A 17,921-nucleotide genomic window follows, 5' to 3' on the forward strand; every position below is an offset into this window, starting at 1 on the left:
GTGGTTCTGGAGCCTATTTCCTGTCTCTCTAAGACGACATAGAGCCAAGAGGTGTGGGAACCAGGTCACCTGTAGGATGTAACCACTAAAGGCTTCTGGCAGAGCTAGGAACCTTGCAGAATTGACCTCCATATATGCATAGCCCTTGCATGTCATGGCTGGTCTTGACAGGGAACACAAGGAAATCTCGACCGTTCTGGTATTCTATCAGCACATGGATATAGGAATGACTTTACAGAGAATTCCAGTGAGCCCACAGTGTCTTAGATGTCCTCTTTGAACTGCTCCAGACCAGAGAGTAAAAACAACAAAAACTAGAAACAGTTTTAAATCAAAAGTTATGATGACTTTATTTTAAATCTTAATACACCAAAAATATCTTTTAAATGTTGTGAAATAAGCACTTGAAAATAAGAATTCTGACATTGCTGTGATTTGCTGTGAGGCTTGATAGTGAGTTTCCCTCTGAATAGGGGCTTAGGGCCAAGGAAGCAGAAAGCCAGTCTATTTGTGGGCAGCAGGGAGCGAAATCCAGCCCAATCATACTCAGACCCATACTTAACTAAAACAACATGTCCACACTAGTAGGAGGCACTGTCAAGCTACATCTTGATCTTCTCAAGTACCCCCCAAGCATTGGGAAAATACTGTTTAGATGCTTGTATCTTGATCAGCAAGCTACACCAGGAGAACTTGACTACAGTGTATTTTTTTTTTTTTTTTTTTTTTTGGTGGTGGTGGTGGTGACGATGGTTGTGGACATCTGGCCAGTGACACACAAGCATCTGAGTTTGACTTTGTTTGACCTGCAATCAAAGTGGTTTCCAAGACCAGTCCCCCTCCAAGCACCCAGATGCCCCCCTCCCCCCGCATCCATCACAACTTCAGCAAATGTCTGCAGGAAATGTGGAAGCCCGGGTATCTGAGAACCCCGACTCTTCCGAGTATCTGGGGATGAGGAGTCCTGGGTTACACAAGAGGCTTCTGGGTGTTCTGCGGCGCTCCAGCTGGGTCTATTTCAGCTGGCCTTCTCAGCTGTGTGTTCACCTATGGCTCATACATGTGTCTAAGTGCCGACTGTCACAACAGGCACTGAGAATTCTGAACAGGCACCAACATCTATTTTGCGTCGCTATCCGGCACAGAGGACGCTGGCTCGGAGGTGAACTAGAATGCAAAGCTTCACATCGAGTGTTCGAACAAAACAGGTCATCCTCGCCTCACCAGATGTCCCTCGAGTGTGCAGAAGTGACAGATCACACCTTGCGAATTTTCACCCTAATTGCTTTCTGATGTCAGGGACTTCAGAGTCCAGGAAATGGGCATACCAAAGAGCAGGGACAGAGTAACACTAAGCTGGACAAGACAATGATTCACAGGACCACAGACTCTACAAGTGTTCCAAACTGATAGCAAAATATTTATCATCCAAACCAAGACCAGGAAAAGACGCGTTTGGAGGCTAGAAAGCTCTGGGCTCGCATCAGGACATCCTCGCACAACTCTTGCTCTCCGGGACTGACACGCTCCCAGGGAAAGGTGCCTGCACAAGGAACCCGAAGCTTGCAACTCCAGGGGCGGAGTCTAATGTGGTCTGCTCCCTTCTCCTAGGAACTCCCTTGACACTTCTGTGGTATTTCAAGGACCACAGTATCTGCCTGGAAAAGGCTCTAGGCAGGTGCCAGGGCTCGTGTCTGGGTCTGGCAGGCTCGGAGGAAGAACTCCTTCTATCAGAATAAGATAGTAACCGAGCAGTTTGGGAATGTAGCAAGACTTCTGGGACATTCTACACTAGTGGAATGGTGCTTTCCACTCTAAGGTGACAGGATTTATCTCATCACAGAGATAAAACTGACCTAAGACAAATGAACAACAACCCGTGGGTGTCCTCACTGGAAGAGTTCTCCTAGGCTCCTGGAGGCTTTCCACCCACATGCAGCTTCTGCCTGAGCTAGGGAATCATCATATAAATACTGCTGGAGACATAACAAAGCTGCTTTCCTCCTGAAGCAATGCACATGTATTTTTCCCTCCAGTCTCAAATGTCTATAATAAAGTAGGATTAGAAAACTGGAGGGGGGGGGGATGACGACACAGGACTGCCTGAAACAATATCCTTGAGAACGGTGATTTTAATTCAATACTTTGGCCTGGCATTGGACATAAATACGATAAAATAAATAATAGTAATAGTTGTTCCTTCCTCATAAGCGACACTAGAGGGTCCAGACAAAATCTCCTACTGTGTGAAGGGTTTCTCACTAGAATTTCATTGCAAACTCACACATTTGAGTCAATGCTCAGACCTAGTGAATGAAACTGCATTTCTGTGAAACCAAGGATCTGTTTCCATTTAATCCAGGAACAATGTCCTGACTGCCCTGGGATTGGAATGCAGAGGGGACGTCAATAGGAAGATAATCTATTGCAGCATAGTGGGGCAGCTAACAAACTTGCTGGCCCGGAATGTTAACTGGCAGCAGTATTATCTAGGTGGCAGTCAATTCTCTGGCAGGTTTCAGATGTGTCATAGGCCAGTGGTCCAGCCTCGTATCTTGATATAATTAGAGCAGCTAAGCTGATATATTAAAAAACAGTGTGCTGAGCCTATATCAGAATTCTGTTTTTTAAAAAAACATGTGGCTTTTTTTCCCCCATGATGAACACCGGAAATGCCTTTAGATATATTTAGCTGGTTTAGAAACTATTTATTAGATATTCATCCTGCAAACGAAAAGTCTAAGTTTTTCTACAAGTGAACACAGCATGAAGCGAACATCAAGATTAAAGTGCTTTGGAAGCATAGCTTAGTCTTCTTAGAGTTTATGCTTATTTCCATATTGTAGCCTGTATTCTACGATAAATATCTGAATTTAACTGAATCAGCCAGACGAACCTCGGGCTGGCCCTGATTAGATTCAAGTCAGCTGACAGGTGACCTTTTCTTCATTTTCATTATTTTGCTCGCTTTCTTTTATAAGGCAAGGGAAAGGCTTATTACTGTTCAGGACCGGGCCTTTACAAAGGTCAAACAAACAATGACACCGTAAGACTCCACGTGGCTCTCTATACTGTCAGCTCAAGTCAACTTCTGTCCTGATAACACCACCCCCTTCCAACCACGTCCCCTCTGCCAGGCAACGTGAAGCCAGCACCCAGTGCGAACGTGGATGCGACAGCTACCCCCCAGTCCAGCTTGGCTCCCGGTCGGTCTTTCAGTCAGGTCTTGACCTGCGTGGATTCTTTGTTCACTGGTCAATCCATCCACACAGGATGGAATCAGGTTTTATTCTTTTCTAACTCCTCACATCAACAAGCTGCCGGGAACACCCTTGCCGTCCCTCAGAAAGGCTGTGCAGCTGCTTTATGAATGACAGCACAATTAAAGCTAAAATAATATAAAAATAATTTGAAAAAAAAAATCCCTTTTACTGTACACTCTCAAGTAAAGGAAGATAGCGATAGTTTCTGCTAGCCAAAAATTGTGTTCCTGTTCATTTGGGCTTTGCAGCTCAGTGTACCTCACACTTCTGTGTGCAAGTGGTTAGGAGTACATGATCTATGATGTGTAGCAGCCTCTAATTGTTTCCTCTAGTTTGCCTAATCATTAAGCTACTTAACCAGTTAGAATACTATTATACCACATTGAACAACTTTACATAATTGCGTCTTTGAAATATTAGGAACACCGACACATTTATTTGGCTTGTAGAGGGCTGAAATATTACAGATAACATTGTCTAGCTTTCTTCTTTCTTTCTTTTAAGAATATGGCTCTTAATACATTTACTTTCCGAGTTCCCAAGTGAAAGTCACTTTAGAATTTAGTGGAGCTTACTTGAAGCAGTGAGGCTCTGTTCTGATTTGGTCAAATGTATGCCGGGCATTTGACAGCATTTAGAACTAGGGATTAATCTACGCAGGCCCTTTGTGGTCTGCCTGTTATTTCAGCCTGTATTAAGTGTGTTTGTTGGAGTTCCTCACTCGGCCAGCAGAGGGCACTCCACACGCCTCCGCGCTGCTTAGGTAGCAAAGGCAGAGGATGTAGAAACACAGTGTTTACCCCAAATCAGGCAGAGCCCCGAGATCTGTTTCTGAAAGTCACAAAAATATAGAAAACATGGACTGTGTCACGGGGCCTCATGTGGAAAGCCAGGAGTATTCATGAAGCCAAACAAGAAGGAGAAACAAACATACTGTCAGTCTCCTGGATGAATCTTCAGCTCCGGTCTCTTCCCATTGTCCTTTCCCCTTTCCCGGCTCAGTGGCGACTGGCTGAATTTTGTTGCAGATAGCACAAAATCCCATTTTCAAGTCAACTGGCTGAGCTTCCATCTTTTCAATTCTGCACTCACTCTTCCGTCCTAAAGCCTGGAGCAACTGAACAAAGGAGGCTTCATATCTCGCCGAAGAGCAGAAGTAACAGTTGTCAAGGCGACGCTTCAACCGCAGGGTCTGTTGTGGGACCACCTTCTTGGGATGTGGGCTGCGTGGTTTCCATCCTCCCAGAAATACAGCATCGTGAGGAAGTATTGACTTGTTTGGTTGTAGCAAACTCAGTCGCCTGAGGCTGTGCAGTGAAGGGAAACCTAGCTTCTGAATTTCAGCCGCAGTAAAAGTAATTAAGACATCGTTTGTCAAGGGGCTACAAGCTAACCTTCCTTTAAAAGGCCTTGATTTTGGCAAAAGCATTGCTGTTCTAGATATAAACCCTGTGTCTCTTCCATGTTTATCATTTCTACCAGCTCTGGTTTGAAAAGATGGAAAGGAATTGTGTCTGTGTATGTGTGTGCTCACATAGTTTGGAAGGGGGAACTTCTTTGTCCTTAGAGAAAAATAACTCTGAACTCGATTTTCCCCCTCTTTCTATAGTGTTTTGCTTGCTTTCCACTACTCCCTCCGCCTGTGGCTCCCTTTGGATCAAGTGTGTTCTAGAGTTGACAGGTGAGAGGGACAAGGGTCCCTCAGCAGCAGTACTGAGATGGAGAAGCGCTCAGTGAGTCCTCACCCAAAAAGGATCATAAACTTACTGCGTGAAGTCAAACGAATCATTACGCCCAAGCTGCCTCGGGGTTTGTGTCTGCTCGTACGTAGGTTTTGTTTTTTTTAGCTGCACCATGTGTGATTCCTTGTGCCATTTATATCTTTTTGTCTAGTATTTTTCGTGGTGGCCCTGAGCTATGTCTTCCTCCTCAGTCCTGGCACTATTCAGCCTTCGCTGTTTTCTTCATCTTGCCGATGTAGGCCTCGAAGAAGAAGTGGCAGAAGAGCACAAGGTAGCTGAGGTACATGGCTGAGGACCAGAAGATGTTCTGGAAGTGGGAGTGACACTGGCCGTTGTCATGCTGCATCCAGGTGAAGACCAGGTAGTTGATGACACAGCCCATCAGCATCTGGGTGATCTGGGAGAGGGTGATGAACATGGCGAACTTCCGGGAGACGCGGAAGCCCGCGGCCCGCAGGGCGTAGTAAGAGTACATGATGGCGTGCACGCCGTAGTTCATCGTCATGAACCAACCACCCCCGGCCACCATGTCTTTGTAGGAGTACCAGGAGTACAGCAGCACGGTGATGTGGTGGTACCAGTGTAGGAAGATGAGTTTCTGTTTCCTCAGGATGATGAATATCGTATCTCCTGGAATACAAAGAGCGGGGAGAAAGCGAGGTGAGGCCCACGGCGTGCTCCGGAAGGAGTGGGGGTAGGAAGATCCTCAACAAGCGAGACAGGCTACTTTTCCAGACACTCAACGGAAAATCTTACTTATTTCTGATCTGAAAGGGACATTATCAACCAGACTCAATCATACACAGACGGAAACGTGACCAGAAAAGGACGGGTGACTGGTCTCAGAGCAAGAATGACCAGGAGACAGACTCAGATGCCCAACGAAACGTTCTTAGGCATCTCTTGATAGTAAAACCATAATTACCCTTAGATAGACAAAAAATAGAGCCCTCAAACATGTATCTTGTGAGTTCTGTGTAAAACATGGGGTCCTTGTAAATAAGAAAAAGGTGACTCAGAATGGGAGATGTAGCTCTGTGGGGGCAGAGGGCTGGCCCAACATTGGCAAGGCCCTGGGTCTGACCTCCAATCCCACCAAGAAGTCAAAACAAAACAGAGACCAGAAGAAAACCCAAATTAAACAGGAGACAAGGGCAGAGGAAAGTGGAAACAAATGACAGTGTCTAAGACTTAAATTTTATGAAAAGACTATTAAAAATTCTCTAAGAATGTCAATTTTTTCCTTCTCCATGCCACGAAGAAGAAAAGAATTGGTTTGAAGTAGGGAGTTTATATAAAAGCTAGAGCTATGCTCGGGTATGTAGCTGCTTGTTCTCACAAATCCCCTTCCGTGATTTTGAGAAATGTACTGTATGGGCCACTTAGGGGGGAAAATGGATAAACAGTGAGCTGTCAGAGATTCACACAGGTAAATGGTGCAGCCACTGCCCAATCTCTGTAGGGCTCAGTCATGCCAAGTCAGCTTCAGGACAGGGGGAATGGCTGGGTTGATAAACTGTGTGCTGTACAAGCCAGGGGACTTGAGTTCGGATCCCGAGCACCTTTGTAAAAAGCTAGGCTTCTTGGTAGGTACCTGTTATCCCAGCTGGGGAAGAGGAGAAAGGTCGATTCCTGGAGCTCACTGGCTGGCCTCAAGGAATTGGTGAGCTCCGGGTTCAGCAGGAGACCCTGCCTCAAAACACAAGTAGGGGTGGGGGGCTGGCTGAGAAAGTCACCTGAAGTTGACTTCAGGCCGCCACACACACACACGGAAGTGCCTCTGCAGACACGCATACAGCAACATGAATGTGCACGTGTACAACATGCGTAAAACGTCTTTCACAAATATAACTATATTTTTTAATACCAGTAAGAACTGGAAATTTGTTCTATTCTGAGGTTTCATTACAGACAAATGGAGCAAGTACACACCCTAGTCTTACCCCTCACGTACTTGGTGGATGGCCTAGGGTTCCTGGTATAGACAAGGCCAAGTAATGTGGGGCCTCGGCAAGCCAACGTTCCTATGGTTGCGGTTACACTACTACAGGCGGTATCCCATTACAATTACCAGCGGCTATTACTTTATTTCCCTACTGAATTATTAAACATAATTATTTCTTATTTGTTTAGAAAAGAAAGCAAAGTTGCCAGTGGCTTCATTTCGAGACCGATTATGGAATTTCCATTGAAATCCTCTGCTCTCTTGTGAGATGCTGCTCTTCACTGTGCCTAGAAATGCTAGGTGGACCGAAATGCCAGAAGGCAATGGTCACTCTCGGGTAGGCTGAAGGGCCAAATTCTACTTTGTATTAAACCCTGCTATTTCGGCACACCTGCCAGAATCACCGTTTCTGGGCAATGACTGTTCTGTGCCTTCCTTCTTTGGACTATAATGTAAATATGCTGGGAATGGAAAGAAGGGGGAAGTCTAGGGAATTTCACGTTCTAAACAAATTTAGTCAGTCCTAATCGAGATGTTTTAACGAATCTCTTAACATTCATAAAAAATATCAACCTGATTCAATACCCAATTGGAATGGTGGCAATTTGCCATGAAATAATCATTCTAGCTAACTCTCACTGTCAGCCCTCTTACACGAAGGACATCTTGTCTAACAAGACAGACAGTGTGGGAATGGAAGCAGGATCCGTGGTACTGAAGTAGGCTGTGCTTTCCCATGCTTGGAGTTGGGGGAGGGGGATGTTCGACTGTCTTAGTCGGCCTAGCTACTTCTGGGGGAAGGCGAGGGAGGGAGATCATCTGTCGTGATCAAAACAAAATCCACCTGAATTTACACCGAGTCCTTTTCAGAACGCATGGTCAGGACGGTAGAAGGCGAAGATGGGGGCTCTGAGAGTTCTGAGCAGCTCTACTCAAAGCCTGATCCAGATTATTGTCCCCAGAAATGGTGGTTTCCCGTAAAATACTATGGCTAGGTTCTGGAAGGGCCAGCCTCGACCCTCACGGCCTTTGCTACCGCTGTTTGATTGCATAGCCATGTTTTTCTGATGCAAATATAGCTTTGTTCATCATCATCATCATTATTACTTTCTGTTTTCCAAGTCATGCCAAATCGTGGGATTTGTAGGTGTGGCAGAAGCAACAGAGGAACTAAGAGATATATGTTACCCGGAGGACTTTGATAGGATCAGTGTTGGCTAGTCAACTTCCTGGCACAAATATCCCTTGGCATTTATGCAAGTGGTGCTAGTTGAGTAATAACGAAAGGACTTTGACCTCTTGAAGGTGTCTGCTTTGTCACTATTTTGTTACATTTTGACTCACGTTCCTCTTTACGGTGACCCCTAAAACCCTCGGCCCAGCTATCTTCAACTGAGAGACAACTAGCAGACAAGACATTGGGGTTTCTTGGACCCAAGACCTCTGTGTGCCTAAGGAGACGTCAACCAGCCTTCTCTTCTCAGGGCAATCACGGCCACCAAAAGCTATGTTGGGCCAACTCTGTGTGTGTGGCTTGTCACAGATGACTGAGCGCCTCTCCGCAGAGTTAGCTGCCGAGCTGCTGAGTCAGAGTTCCCCACCAATGACAGGCTCGGCTGCGCGAGGGCCTAGACACAGAGCAGATGTTTCCAAGTCTTAACAAAAGCAAATCTCAGCAGGTTTTAATAGAATTCAAGCCGTGGGCACTGGCAATTTGGCACACACAGTAGAGGGGCGGCTCTCTTGCTCTCACTTGTGCTAGCAGAGTGGAGTCCTTTAAATCCACTGGGTCCACCACTTCCGCTGAAATAGAGAGAGCCCTTATTGCCATCATTAGGAGGTTAGTGAAGCGGAGTCAGTGGTGAGTGAGTACAGCTTCAGCTGGGGAAGGTAGGAAAGTTCCCGAAATGGACGGTGTGATGGCTACACCACAATGTGAATACTATGCCTGTTTAGTCCCCGGGGAGAAGAGAACGGTGAAAACTCTAGGTGTATGCTTTTGGGGGGACTGCAGATAGTTTCGGTGGTGTACTACCGGTGGGGTGTGCGCGTGTGCACGTGTGCACGTGTGTGTGTGTGTGTGTGTGTGTGTGTGTGTGTGTGTGTGTGCATGCACGTTCCTGCATGATCTTTCTCTGGTATTTGTAAAGGAGTCCATAAATCTTAGACTACAGAAAGGTAGAATGCAGGACCTAAAGAGAACTTCTAAATAATTCTAATGGATAAATCTTTCTTAATCAGATGATATTGACAAGACTTCCTAACTGCAGAAAATCAGGAGTTAATTGAACCCTCAACATGCACGGGCAAACACACTGTAAGGGTCGGGGCTGGTTTGGGGGACACCTGTTTGGATTTTTAGACCTGTGACACTCAGCAGCGGACCCCCTGACAAGACACTGTTACACAAGCTCTAGAGTATTTGGAGGCCACTGTTCCATATTTTTAATTTAAGAAAGTATTGTCAGATCTTCATATCCTCCTATGAAGGATCTGGGGCTGTATGAAGAATGTATCACTACTAGAGAACTGGCAGTATTCATTAGGAAGGAGTTTCTGTGTCTTAGTTCATGTGAGCAAATTCAACAAGAAGTGTGCGGACCTAAGTCCAAACCCTTAGAAGTCATAAAAGAGCTGCCATGTGCTAAGCAAGCATCTAAAGAAAGAAGCGGAGATAAAATTGGGGGGGCAGTTAGCATGGGGTACACACTAGAGAAACAACAGAGACCCTCTCTCAAAGGGGAAAGGCTCAACACCCAAGGCTGTCCTCCAGCCTCCAAATGCACATCAGAGCATGCGTCTATCTGCACTTGCACACCCAAATGTGCACACCCACACACTCACGGAGAACTTCCTGGGGCCTAGTCTGTAGTCTTCAAATTGTAAAAATCTCTGTCAAGTAGCTTTGCATCTAATAATAGGTGCTTACATAAATTCATCGACTGACTAACTGAATCTATATTAACACATTTATTCTGAGTTTGTGCTCACGGTGCTACGTGCGTATGTGCCTGCTGCGGGGACACACAGCATTCACCCTGGATCATGTAGCGTCCTGTGTCCGCATTCTGATCCTCACAGGAAAAGGTTTTAGAGTTTTCGGCTACTCTTTGTTATTCTTTGACCTTGGAAGACAACCATCAATCCAACCGCCAGCTTCCGACAGGCAGCAGACGTCGCAGCACACTGTGGCAAGTGGCTTAGCTGCTCCCCAACACGCTGGGGAGAGCTCCTGGGCATGTGACCATGAACTGTGAGGATGTCACCAACCCCAGCGCAGACTGGAGAAGTCTTGTGATGAACCTACAACCTGTCGTCCTTCTTTCGTTTCTTTTCTTTTCTTTTCCTTCGCTTTTCTTTAAGGCATGGCTTCTCTGTGTAGCCATGCTGACTGTCCTGCAACTCACTCTGTAGACCAGAACGACCTCGAACTCAGAGAGATCGACCTGCCTCTGCCTCCCGTGTGCTGGGATTAAAGGCGTGCGCCACTACCAGTAGGCTCTGTCACCTCTCTTTAAGGGAGAGAAAACAATGAACATGTGTCTTTTTAACTCCACAATTCAGACACGTGAACTAAAGCCATATGATTACTCCCAGGTTAGAAATAGCAGGAATCTCAGAGAGAAGGTGACCTGCCTTCCTCAAACACACACACCGGTTTCCCAGGTCCTTGTCACTTGTCAACGCTCCTGCAAACCTACGCCTCCCTTACTTTCACGACCATCGAAAAGAGCAAAGAGAACATATAAGCTGAGCAATAATTTCCACTGATTTCTGGCAGCTGCCCTACATTCGCTTTCCCCAGGGCCAGACTCGGGGGAGGGGGGGGGAAGAAAACCAAATGGCAGAACTCAACAGTTAGCATTCGCTAATGAGAACACGCACCCCAGAAGCAAAGTTTAATTTCTCAATCTGAGCCTGAGCTCCAGAGATGAACGTCTGCTTATCTACGTGACTTGGAAATTGCCGTGTTGCTCGCCCTCCCTGCGTTCTAATGTCAGCTCAGCTGTTAATGGAGCTCAAAGAGGAGACCGTGTGTTATTTTATAAGTCCCTGAAAGTGACTTACTTTTAGTAGAGCTGGGAAATTGGCATTTGAAACCTCGGGGTTTTTTTTGTCAATATACATGATGTATTTAAAAAGGAGGGAGCAAAGGGATGGGACAGCCCGTCAAAATCTTCAAGTTCTCACGTTTTAGTTCTTCAGCAATCAACAAAGACAGACCTACACGTTGGGTGTTTCACTCTTAGTAAGTCCTGCACATGTGAAGCTGTGATGGGGGACGACGACGCGGACACTCACCTAGTTCAGGTGCTTTGCTGAGCACAAACGCGTAAGCCCAGAATTTGCTGACAGGTCCATTGTAAAAACTCTGGTCACAGACTGACTGCTTCAGGCCTTTGGTCATCAAAATGTACACCATGTAAGCACCAGTTCGAAGAGCACCGAATATACTTCCATTAGGGAAATTAAAAACAAACAAAAAAAAGAAACAATTAGGGAAACAACTTCACATACAGCATTACTCTGTTACGGTGTAAACGTGAAACGGCCCCCGAAGGCTCGTTTGTTTGAATACCTGGTCCCCAGCTGATAGCCTGCTTTGGAAGGTCCTGGAACCTTTCTGAGGTAGGTAGCTTTGAAGCTGTACAGCCTGGTCATACTTCCTGCTGTCTCTCTGTCACCTGACTGTGTTGAAATGGTACCAGTTACCTAATGTTCTTCCTGCCATACTGCCCTCCTCCAATGATGGACTGCATCCTTCCTTAGGGTGTACATCAAAATAAACCCATCCTCCATTGTTCCTCCCTTCTCACAGCAATGAGAAGTCACGGATGTGAACAAGCTGAGATCGGTTGGCTACTGGTCAAAGCAGGCAGAGAAGGCTCTTGTACTCAGTGCCCTGGGTACCTTTTCAAGTACCCTGTAAAGGAGCTAACACAACCCCCAGTCCTCTGTTTTGAAGACCATTTGCTCCTCATCAGTGTTCCACAATGAGGTCATGGAATGGAAGACTCAGTCCACACCAGCATCTTCCTAAGAATCTCCTAGGAATGGGTTTCTGCTTGGGAACCACTTCACGGACAGGAGACAGGACAGCTGCCTGTCTTTGGCCCTACCTCAGTGGGATCTGTATTTAGTCGTTTTTCAAGTCCCGTTGGCTCTCAGCCCTGGAAGTCTGTTAGTGTCTTGAAGCTAACTCGCCCTGCACATCTGGACCAGACGCCTTGGTTTCTGCAGCAGGATCCAAGCCGCTGGTCCTGGCCACCTCCTTCTGCTCTGTGGTCATCTTCCTCATCAGTACAGGAGTGCCCTCTAGGCTGACCTCTACTCCCAACCCTGCTGCAAGTTCCACCCGCCGCAGAAGAGCTAAGTATCAACCCAACTGTGCACACGAACTACCAATACTGTTCTTCAATATGTGTGCCTCTACACACTCATAGACGGTCCACAGAGATGTCAGAAGAGGAAAGGTTTTTTTTTTTTCTGACAATATAAACACAAAACAAACAAAACGTGGAGCTGCTAAGGAAACAGGAGTACTTTGGAACTTGCTGACTCAACACCGTAACTGAAAACGTGAGAGGACTTGGCAACTGGAGCAAGGGGATTCCACGGTGAGGGAATTCCTCAAGTCAGTGCCCATCTAAGTTGCGACTGTAAGCAGCATCCTTAAGTGTCGTGTCCCTGATTTCAGTACGTATTGTCACTCTTTGATTACGGCTCCAGTTTACTCCTTCGGTTGCTCTCTGCACCCAGAAGCCCCTCCTATCCGGGAATCACGTGGTTCTACAGGGCTTCCTTACGGCTCGCCCACTTACTGGTGCTCTAGCCAGCACCGCTGGGTACTACTGTTGGGTACCACTACCTGTTCTCTCCTCAGGACCCTCTAGGTATTTCCTCCTTCTGGGAGCTTGTCTGGATCCATCCCAAGGCTGGTCCTTTTCAAATCCCAAAGAGGCATCATCTCCTGATGGGGATGCCTCCCAATTTACAGTCAAGAAAATAGCCCTAATTTAGAGACAGTGGTTTGCATCTCATTAGTCAAAGTTGGATAATGGAGCTTTTCATTCTTAACCTCCAGCCTTCCCTCCTGCTTCACTAGATGCTGGCTGAGCTTTCAATAGGAAAGGTTCCAGCTTCTCCAAATCAAGATTTTAGGTCTTAGACACTCTGTTGTTATCAAAGGTAACAGAAGCATGGACGTGTGATCCAATGGTGGGCTGTCTGATGAAGAGTCAAGAACCTCCCACCTCCATATTAAGAGTCCTTTGTTCGGGGTGTCCCAATAGCTTATTCTAAGAAAAACATCTCATCTGTAGTTTAGGAGCAATCGTGAGTGTCTACCCCAGTTTTAGCACCCCGTTTTTCCTGGCAGAGATTGGTTAGGGTCCACATTTGGCCGATTTTAGCAAGAGGCCCGCTTTGGGTCGAGAAAGGCTTCTTTGCTGATACGAATGGTTTGAAGGCAGACATTTTGCAGCCTTGCGAACAAAGTCAACTCAGGGTAGCAAAACAGTGGCTCTGGACGTGGATGAGTTGGTGAATGAAGTCATGTTTCAATTACCCTGGTTCAGACTTCTTGCATTTGAGAGGTAAGTCTGTATCACGGAAACTACTGAGAAATTTTCTTCCTATTACTTGTAGTCCAAAGCCCTAGGTAGATACAATTTTTTTGTTTATTTTATTTTTTTGGTTTTGTTTATTTTATTTCATTTTTTTAACATTCTGTACAAAAATCACTTTGTGGCTCAAAATACTATGTACTGCTGGTATGGCGGTACATAGTCTATCAGTTATCTCTCATAAACCAGCAGGGGGAGCTATCAATGACTTGTTAAGTCTAAGGCCAGGACACATCTGATACCCTTCAAAACACACCAGCTAGATCTAGGACTTTTCTATAAAATATTTTATAAAGCATAATCTTGCCATCATCTCCAGCCCATCATGCCCATGTGGCCCCAAGATATGGTGGTCATGTGACCATCTCTAGCCAAGGTGCTGAGTGTTCCTTTGGGCTGGGAATGGTTTGGCTGCTCTTAGCCCGTACTGTCTGAATGAAACTGCAGCAGACACGTTGCCTGCCGGCATTTGAGCTGAGGGCAAATAGTTACTCACAGGGTTGAGTGCTAGACATGGGAAAACCACTGCAGAGAACTTCTTACATCACGATAACCCACAATACTGTTGACAAATACATACGACACACTACTGTCTCGCGTCTGGACGTAAGCCTCACTCCTTGAGCTCTGAACAGTAAGGCTGACTCAGAACTGAGGGCAGTGGCGCTTCTGAGGGACCATGTCGGTGCCAGCCATGCGTTCATGAGCAAAGCCACATTGTTGGGCTATGACAACGCTACTGCCCAACAGGTCCTCTGAGGGAACCCACTAGTTCTGCTCTACCATAGCTCAGCTATGTGTGTTTTGGATTAAGTGACTCTTACAACAACAGCATGCGGTGACACAGGACTAAAACATCTTTTAAGGAGAGACCTCTTTTGTGTGTAAGTTGCGTTACTTCTAGACGGTGTGACTCAGCCATGAAAGAGCAGCTCCGGTCCCGTGCCCACTGTTTTCTGGTAGGCTTGGCCCGGCCTTTCACTCTCTGGGACACGTGACTAGTCCTTTCTAGAAAGAAACATTCTAGCCACCCCCACAGCTGAAGTTCAAGTCTTCTGAACCCAAAGGAGCAGTTGGGAGTCATTCTCTTTGAGCCCTCCCTAGAGAGGGCTGTAGGCTGCAGCTGGCTGTTCAGGGCATGACGCCAAGGAGCCCGATGTGGGTAGGGGTGGGGGCAGTGGGGTGGGGGGGTGGGGTAAGATGGAAGCAGGGAGGGGATGCCGATACACAACTGAGGACACTGTATACTTAGTCGGCGCAGGCTCCCTGCTCTCCTACCCAGACTGCAAACCCTGTGTCTGCCAGCTTTTCGCCATCCATGTCAGTTAGCAAGTTCATAACTCCGATGAACATCTGGCAAGGGACGCAAGAGCGTCCTGGGAGGGAGGAGTCAACGTCTTTGCCCCGCCCCCCATGCAGCAAGGTGGTCAGTTAAGTGCCCCAATTGGCTGAGGCGCTCCTTACCTCTGGCCACCTTGTAAGGACAGGGGTTGTGAATTTCCCCAGGCAGATGCCAGGAATAGCTACTGGGCACTAAGTTGAGAAGAGAACAATCCACGGGTTAACGAGAGGACCGTGTTCTTTGTACCCCAAGCATATACATTCAGTATCGGTTATTTTCCATAAGCATTTATTAACATTTAAAAAAAACTCTACTTCAATGGGAAGCTGGCGTCCATTGCTCACCGAATAAACAAAAGCAGAGGTGCCCGCAGCAACTAGGCTTGTGACTGACGGCTCAGCGGGAAGGTGAGGCGGATAGCAGTCACCTTGTGATTAAAGCACAAACTAGCATGGGAGGGGCTGGGAGGGGGGGGACCGCAGTCAGGATGCAAGAATAAAAACAAAAATAAACACAACAACAAAAACCGGCACTAGGACTGTTGGAGAAAAGCCTGATCCGTTTACTGAACCAACAACCATTTCACACATCCCAAGTGTCAGATACTGCAGGGCTCGTGCGGAGGGCAGAGAACCTCTGTAACATATTGTGGGTTACAGAGACCCCTAAAACACATAGGCATACACATGTACACACGTATGTACGCACACATACACACACACCACTAGAAAAGGTAGAATGGAGTGAGTGTGTATATGGCCAGGACTCCTCTTCTGATGGCAGAACACTTAAAAGTTTAGAAAAAAAATTGCCTTTAGCTTGTTTAGCTTGAAGATCTAAGTATTAGGATCCTTGAAAAAGAAGTCTAACAAGTGCAGCCTTTTGTATAAACAGACGGAAATGGTCCGATTAGTTTCCTTGTCGGTATACTCAAAGTGAGCAGATGGAGCTATCTCATGATTTTGAACAAAAGTGCTACTGGGGTGAATCAGAAAGCACTGCTATTTGTGCCATGTTTTCGGGTTTACCAGTGGCTTCTATCCCACAGTCGTGACCTGCTGTATACAAAGCTTCAAGAAATATGCTTATAGAAATGGTTCCGAATTAAAATTTTAATTTATTCAAAAAAGAAGACATATAACAGACAATGCTAATGGTTGCTAACTCATACAAGTCCTGGTCATCTACCTACTTAATATTGACTAAGGTGCTATTCTGACCTCTCAATTCTGTTATCACCTAAATATCTGAACAGAATATTTGAGTAATAATTAAGAATTTCAGAACTCTACCTTAAGAAGGGTCTTGTGTAATGAGTACATTCAGTTAATCCATTTCTGAAAACCTCTTTCACAGCATTTCCTTATTGGTCTTGGCATAGCCGTATGGTATTTAGAATTCTAACATGGTCCCTAAGGCTCTTAGTGAACTACCAACTACCCCCAAGATCTGCACCAAAGGTAGAATCACTTCCACGATTGGGAAATGAAATTGTTTTAATAATGCTTCTATTACAGCATCAGTGTCTGGGATTTTGTCCGTAGTTACAACATGGCAACGGCTGAGCCCTTTAGAAACTCAGGAGAGGCCACGGACAGAAAAACTTCTGTTAACGAAATCTAAGCTGACATTGTTCTTAGACTGAGAGTAGGGCAAACACACCCAATGATCCCAGAACAGGATAAAACAAATGAAACAAACAAAAACAAACCCCACAAAGCAGCCAGCAGCACCCAGCATCCACTGTAATGCATTCACACTTAGGACAGGATGCAGGCTACACATATGGTACAGAATCAGGGCATCCATGCCCCTAACGTCTCTACTGATGACATGCAGCTCACAGTCTGAGCCCTTCCACACTCAGTAGAGAATGTCATACGTTAGCCTTGATGACACCGTTTTCAACAGCAACACAGCAAGCCAAAGGACAGACTGTTTCTGTCCACCAGGCCAGCAGCTAATCTGAGCTCTCTGACCACTTACTCTGTCTCTCTGCTTTGCAAAGTGTATAATTACATAGTTTTTCTTTAGCTTTCACTACTGAGAAGTATTTTTATAGGTTTTATGTTTTAATGTGTATTTTTCCTATTATTTTATACAAATGAGTGTTTAGTATGATGTATTATTTTATATGGGTGAATGTTTAGCTCGTGTGCTATTGGCCTGCAGTGGCCATGGATGCCAGAAGAGGCTGTTGGATTCCCCTGGAACTGGAGTTAAAAATGGTTGTGAGCCACCATGTGGAGGCTGGGAATCCAACCTGGGTCCTGTGAACGAGACAGTGATGGTCACCACTGAGCCGTCTCTCCAGTCTCTTGACTCATTTATTTTTACTTTGAAAATAATATACCGGACACTTCTTGTGGAAATGTGGAAATGTGGAAAGCCAAATACAGTGGCTCAAGAGGCTAAAACTGTCCATCATGTGAAGCATTAATTGACACGACACATGTATTTGGACTCGGTGACCCTAGTAGCAATACAACCACAGAACCCTCTTCTCCCAGAAGTTACTAGAAAACTAACTTTAGCAGTTTTATTCTAATTTAAAACCAGTTTTTATTATTTATTAAGTAACATACAAAGCAATAGATTTCTCTGTATAATTAAGCTCTCTTTGCTAATACCCACTTCATAATTTAATCCTTGGGATTCTACCTTTGAAGTTCTGTTACTCAGACACTACCGTCTTCCTGACGAGCAACAATCTCACGAGACAACGGAAAGGAATAATTAGAACTGAAGACAGATGGAAGGAACATTGGGTGTAAACGGTGAGCCCAGTTTAAAGCAAGGAGGAAAAGCAGACATGTAACACTGGAATCACGAGACAGCTTCTAGCTGATTTTCATTTGTAATGACAACGAAAAGTGACCGCTAAGCACAGATGATAAGGTGATGCCAGGCTACGTAAACGATACACGCCGGAGTATGGCGGCCGCTAGTCCTGGAGGTGTCCTGCAGGAGACAGCTGGTGGGGGAAGTATAAGAGTACAGAGA

The 17,921-nt window shown here is 45.8% G+C and overlaps 1 protein-coding gene across 2 annotated transcripts in view; it reads right to left on the minus strand.

Annotated features, from left to right (window-relative positions):
- Positions 1 to 2,683: 2,683 nt before the first annotated feature.
- Elovl6 (ELOVL fatty acid elongase 6) overlaps positions 2,684 to 17,921 on the minus strand; it is a 105,347-nt gene continuing 90,109 nt past the window's right edge. For both annotated transcript variants that reach the window (XM_087897583.1, XM_087897582.1), the window contains exons 4-5: positions 11,253 to 11,404; positions 2,684 to 5,635 (exon numbers count right to left, since the gene is read on the minus strand). In XM_087897583.1, coding sequence (XP_087753709.1) covers positions 5,205 to 5,635; positions 11,253 to 11,404 — 583 coding nt within the window. In that variant the 3' untranslated portion in view covers positions 2,684 to 5,204. The remainder of the gene's footprint in view (positions 5,636 to 11,252; positions 11,405 to 17,921) is intronic.

The sequence above is a fragment of the Myodes glareolus genome, chromosome 17, assembly GCF_982192425.1.
Source record: "Myodes glareolus chromosome 17, mMyoGla1.1, whole genome shotgun sequence".
Lineage (NCBI taxonomy): Eukaryota > Metazoa > Chordata > Mammalia > Rodentia > Cricetidae > Myodes > Myodes glareolus.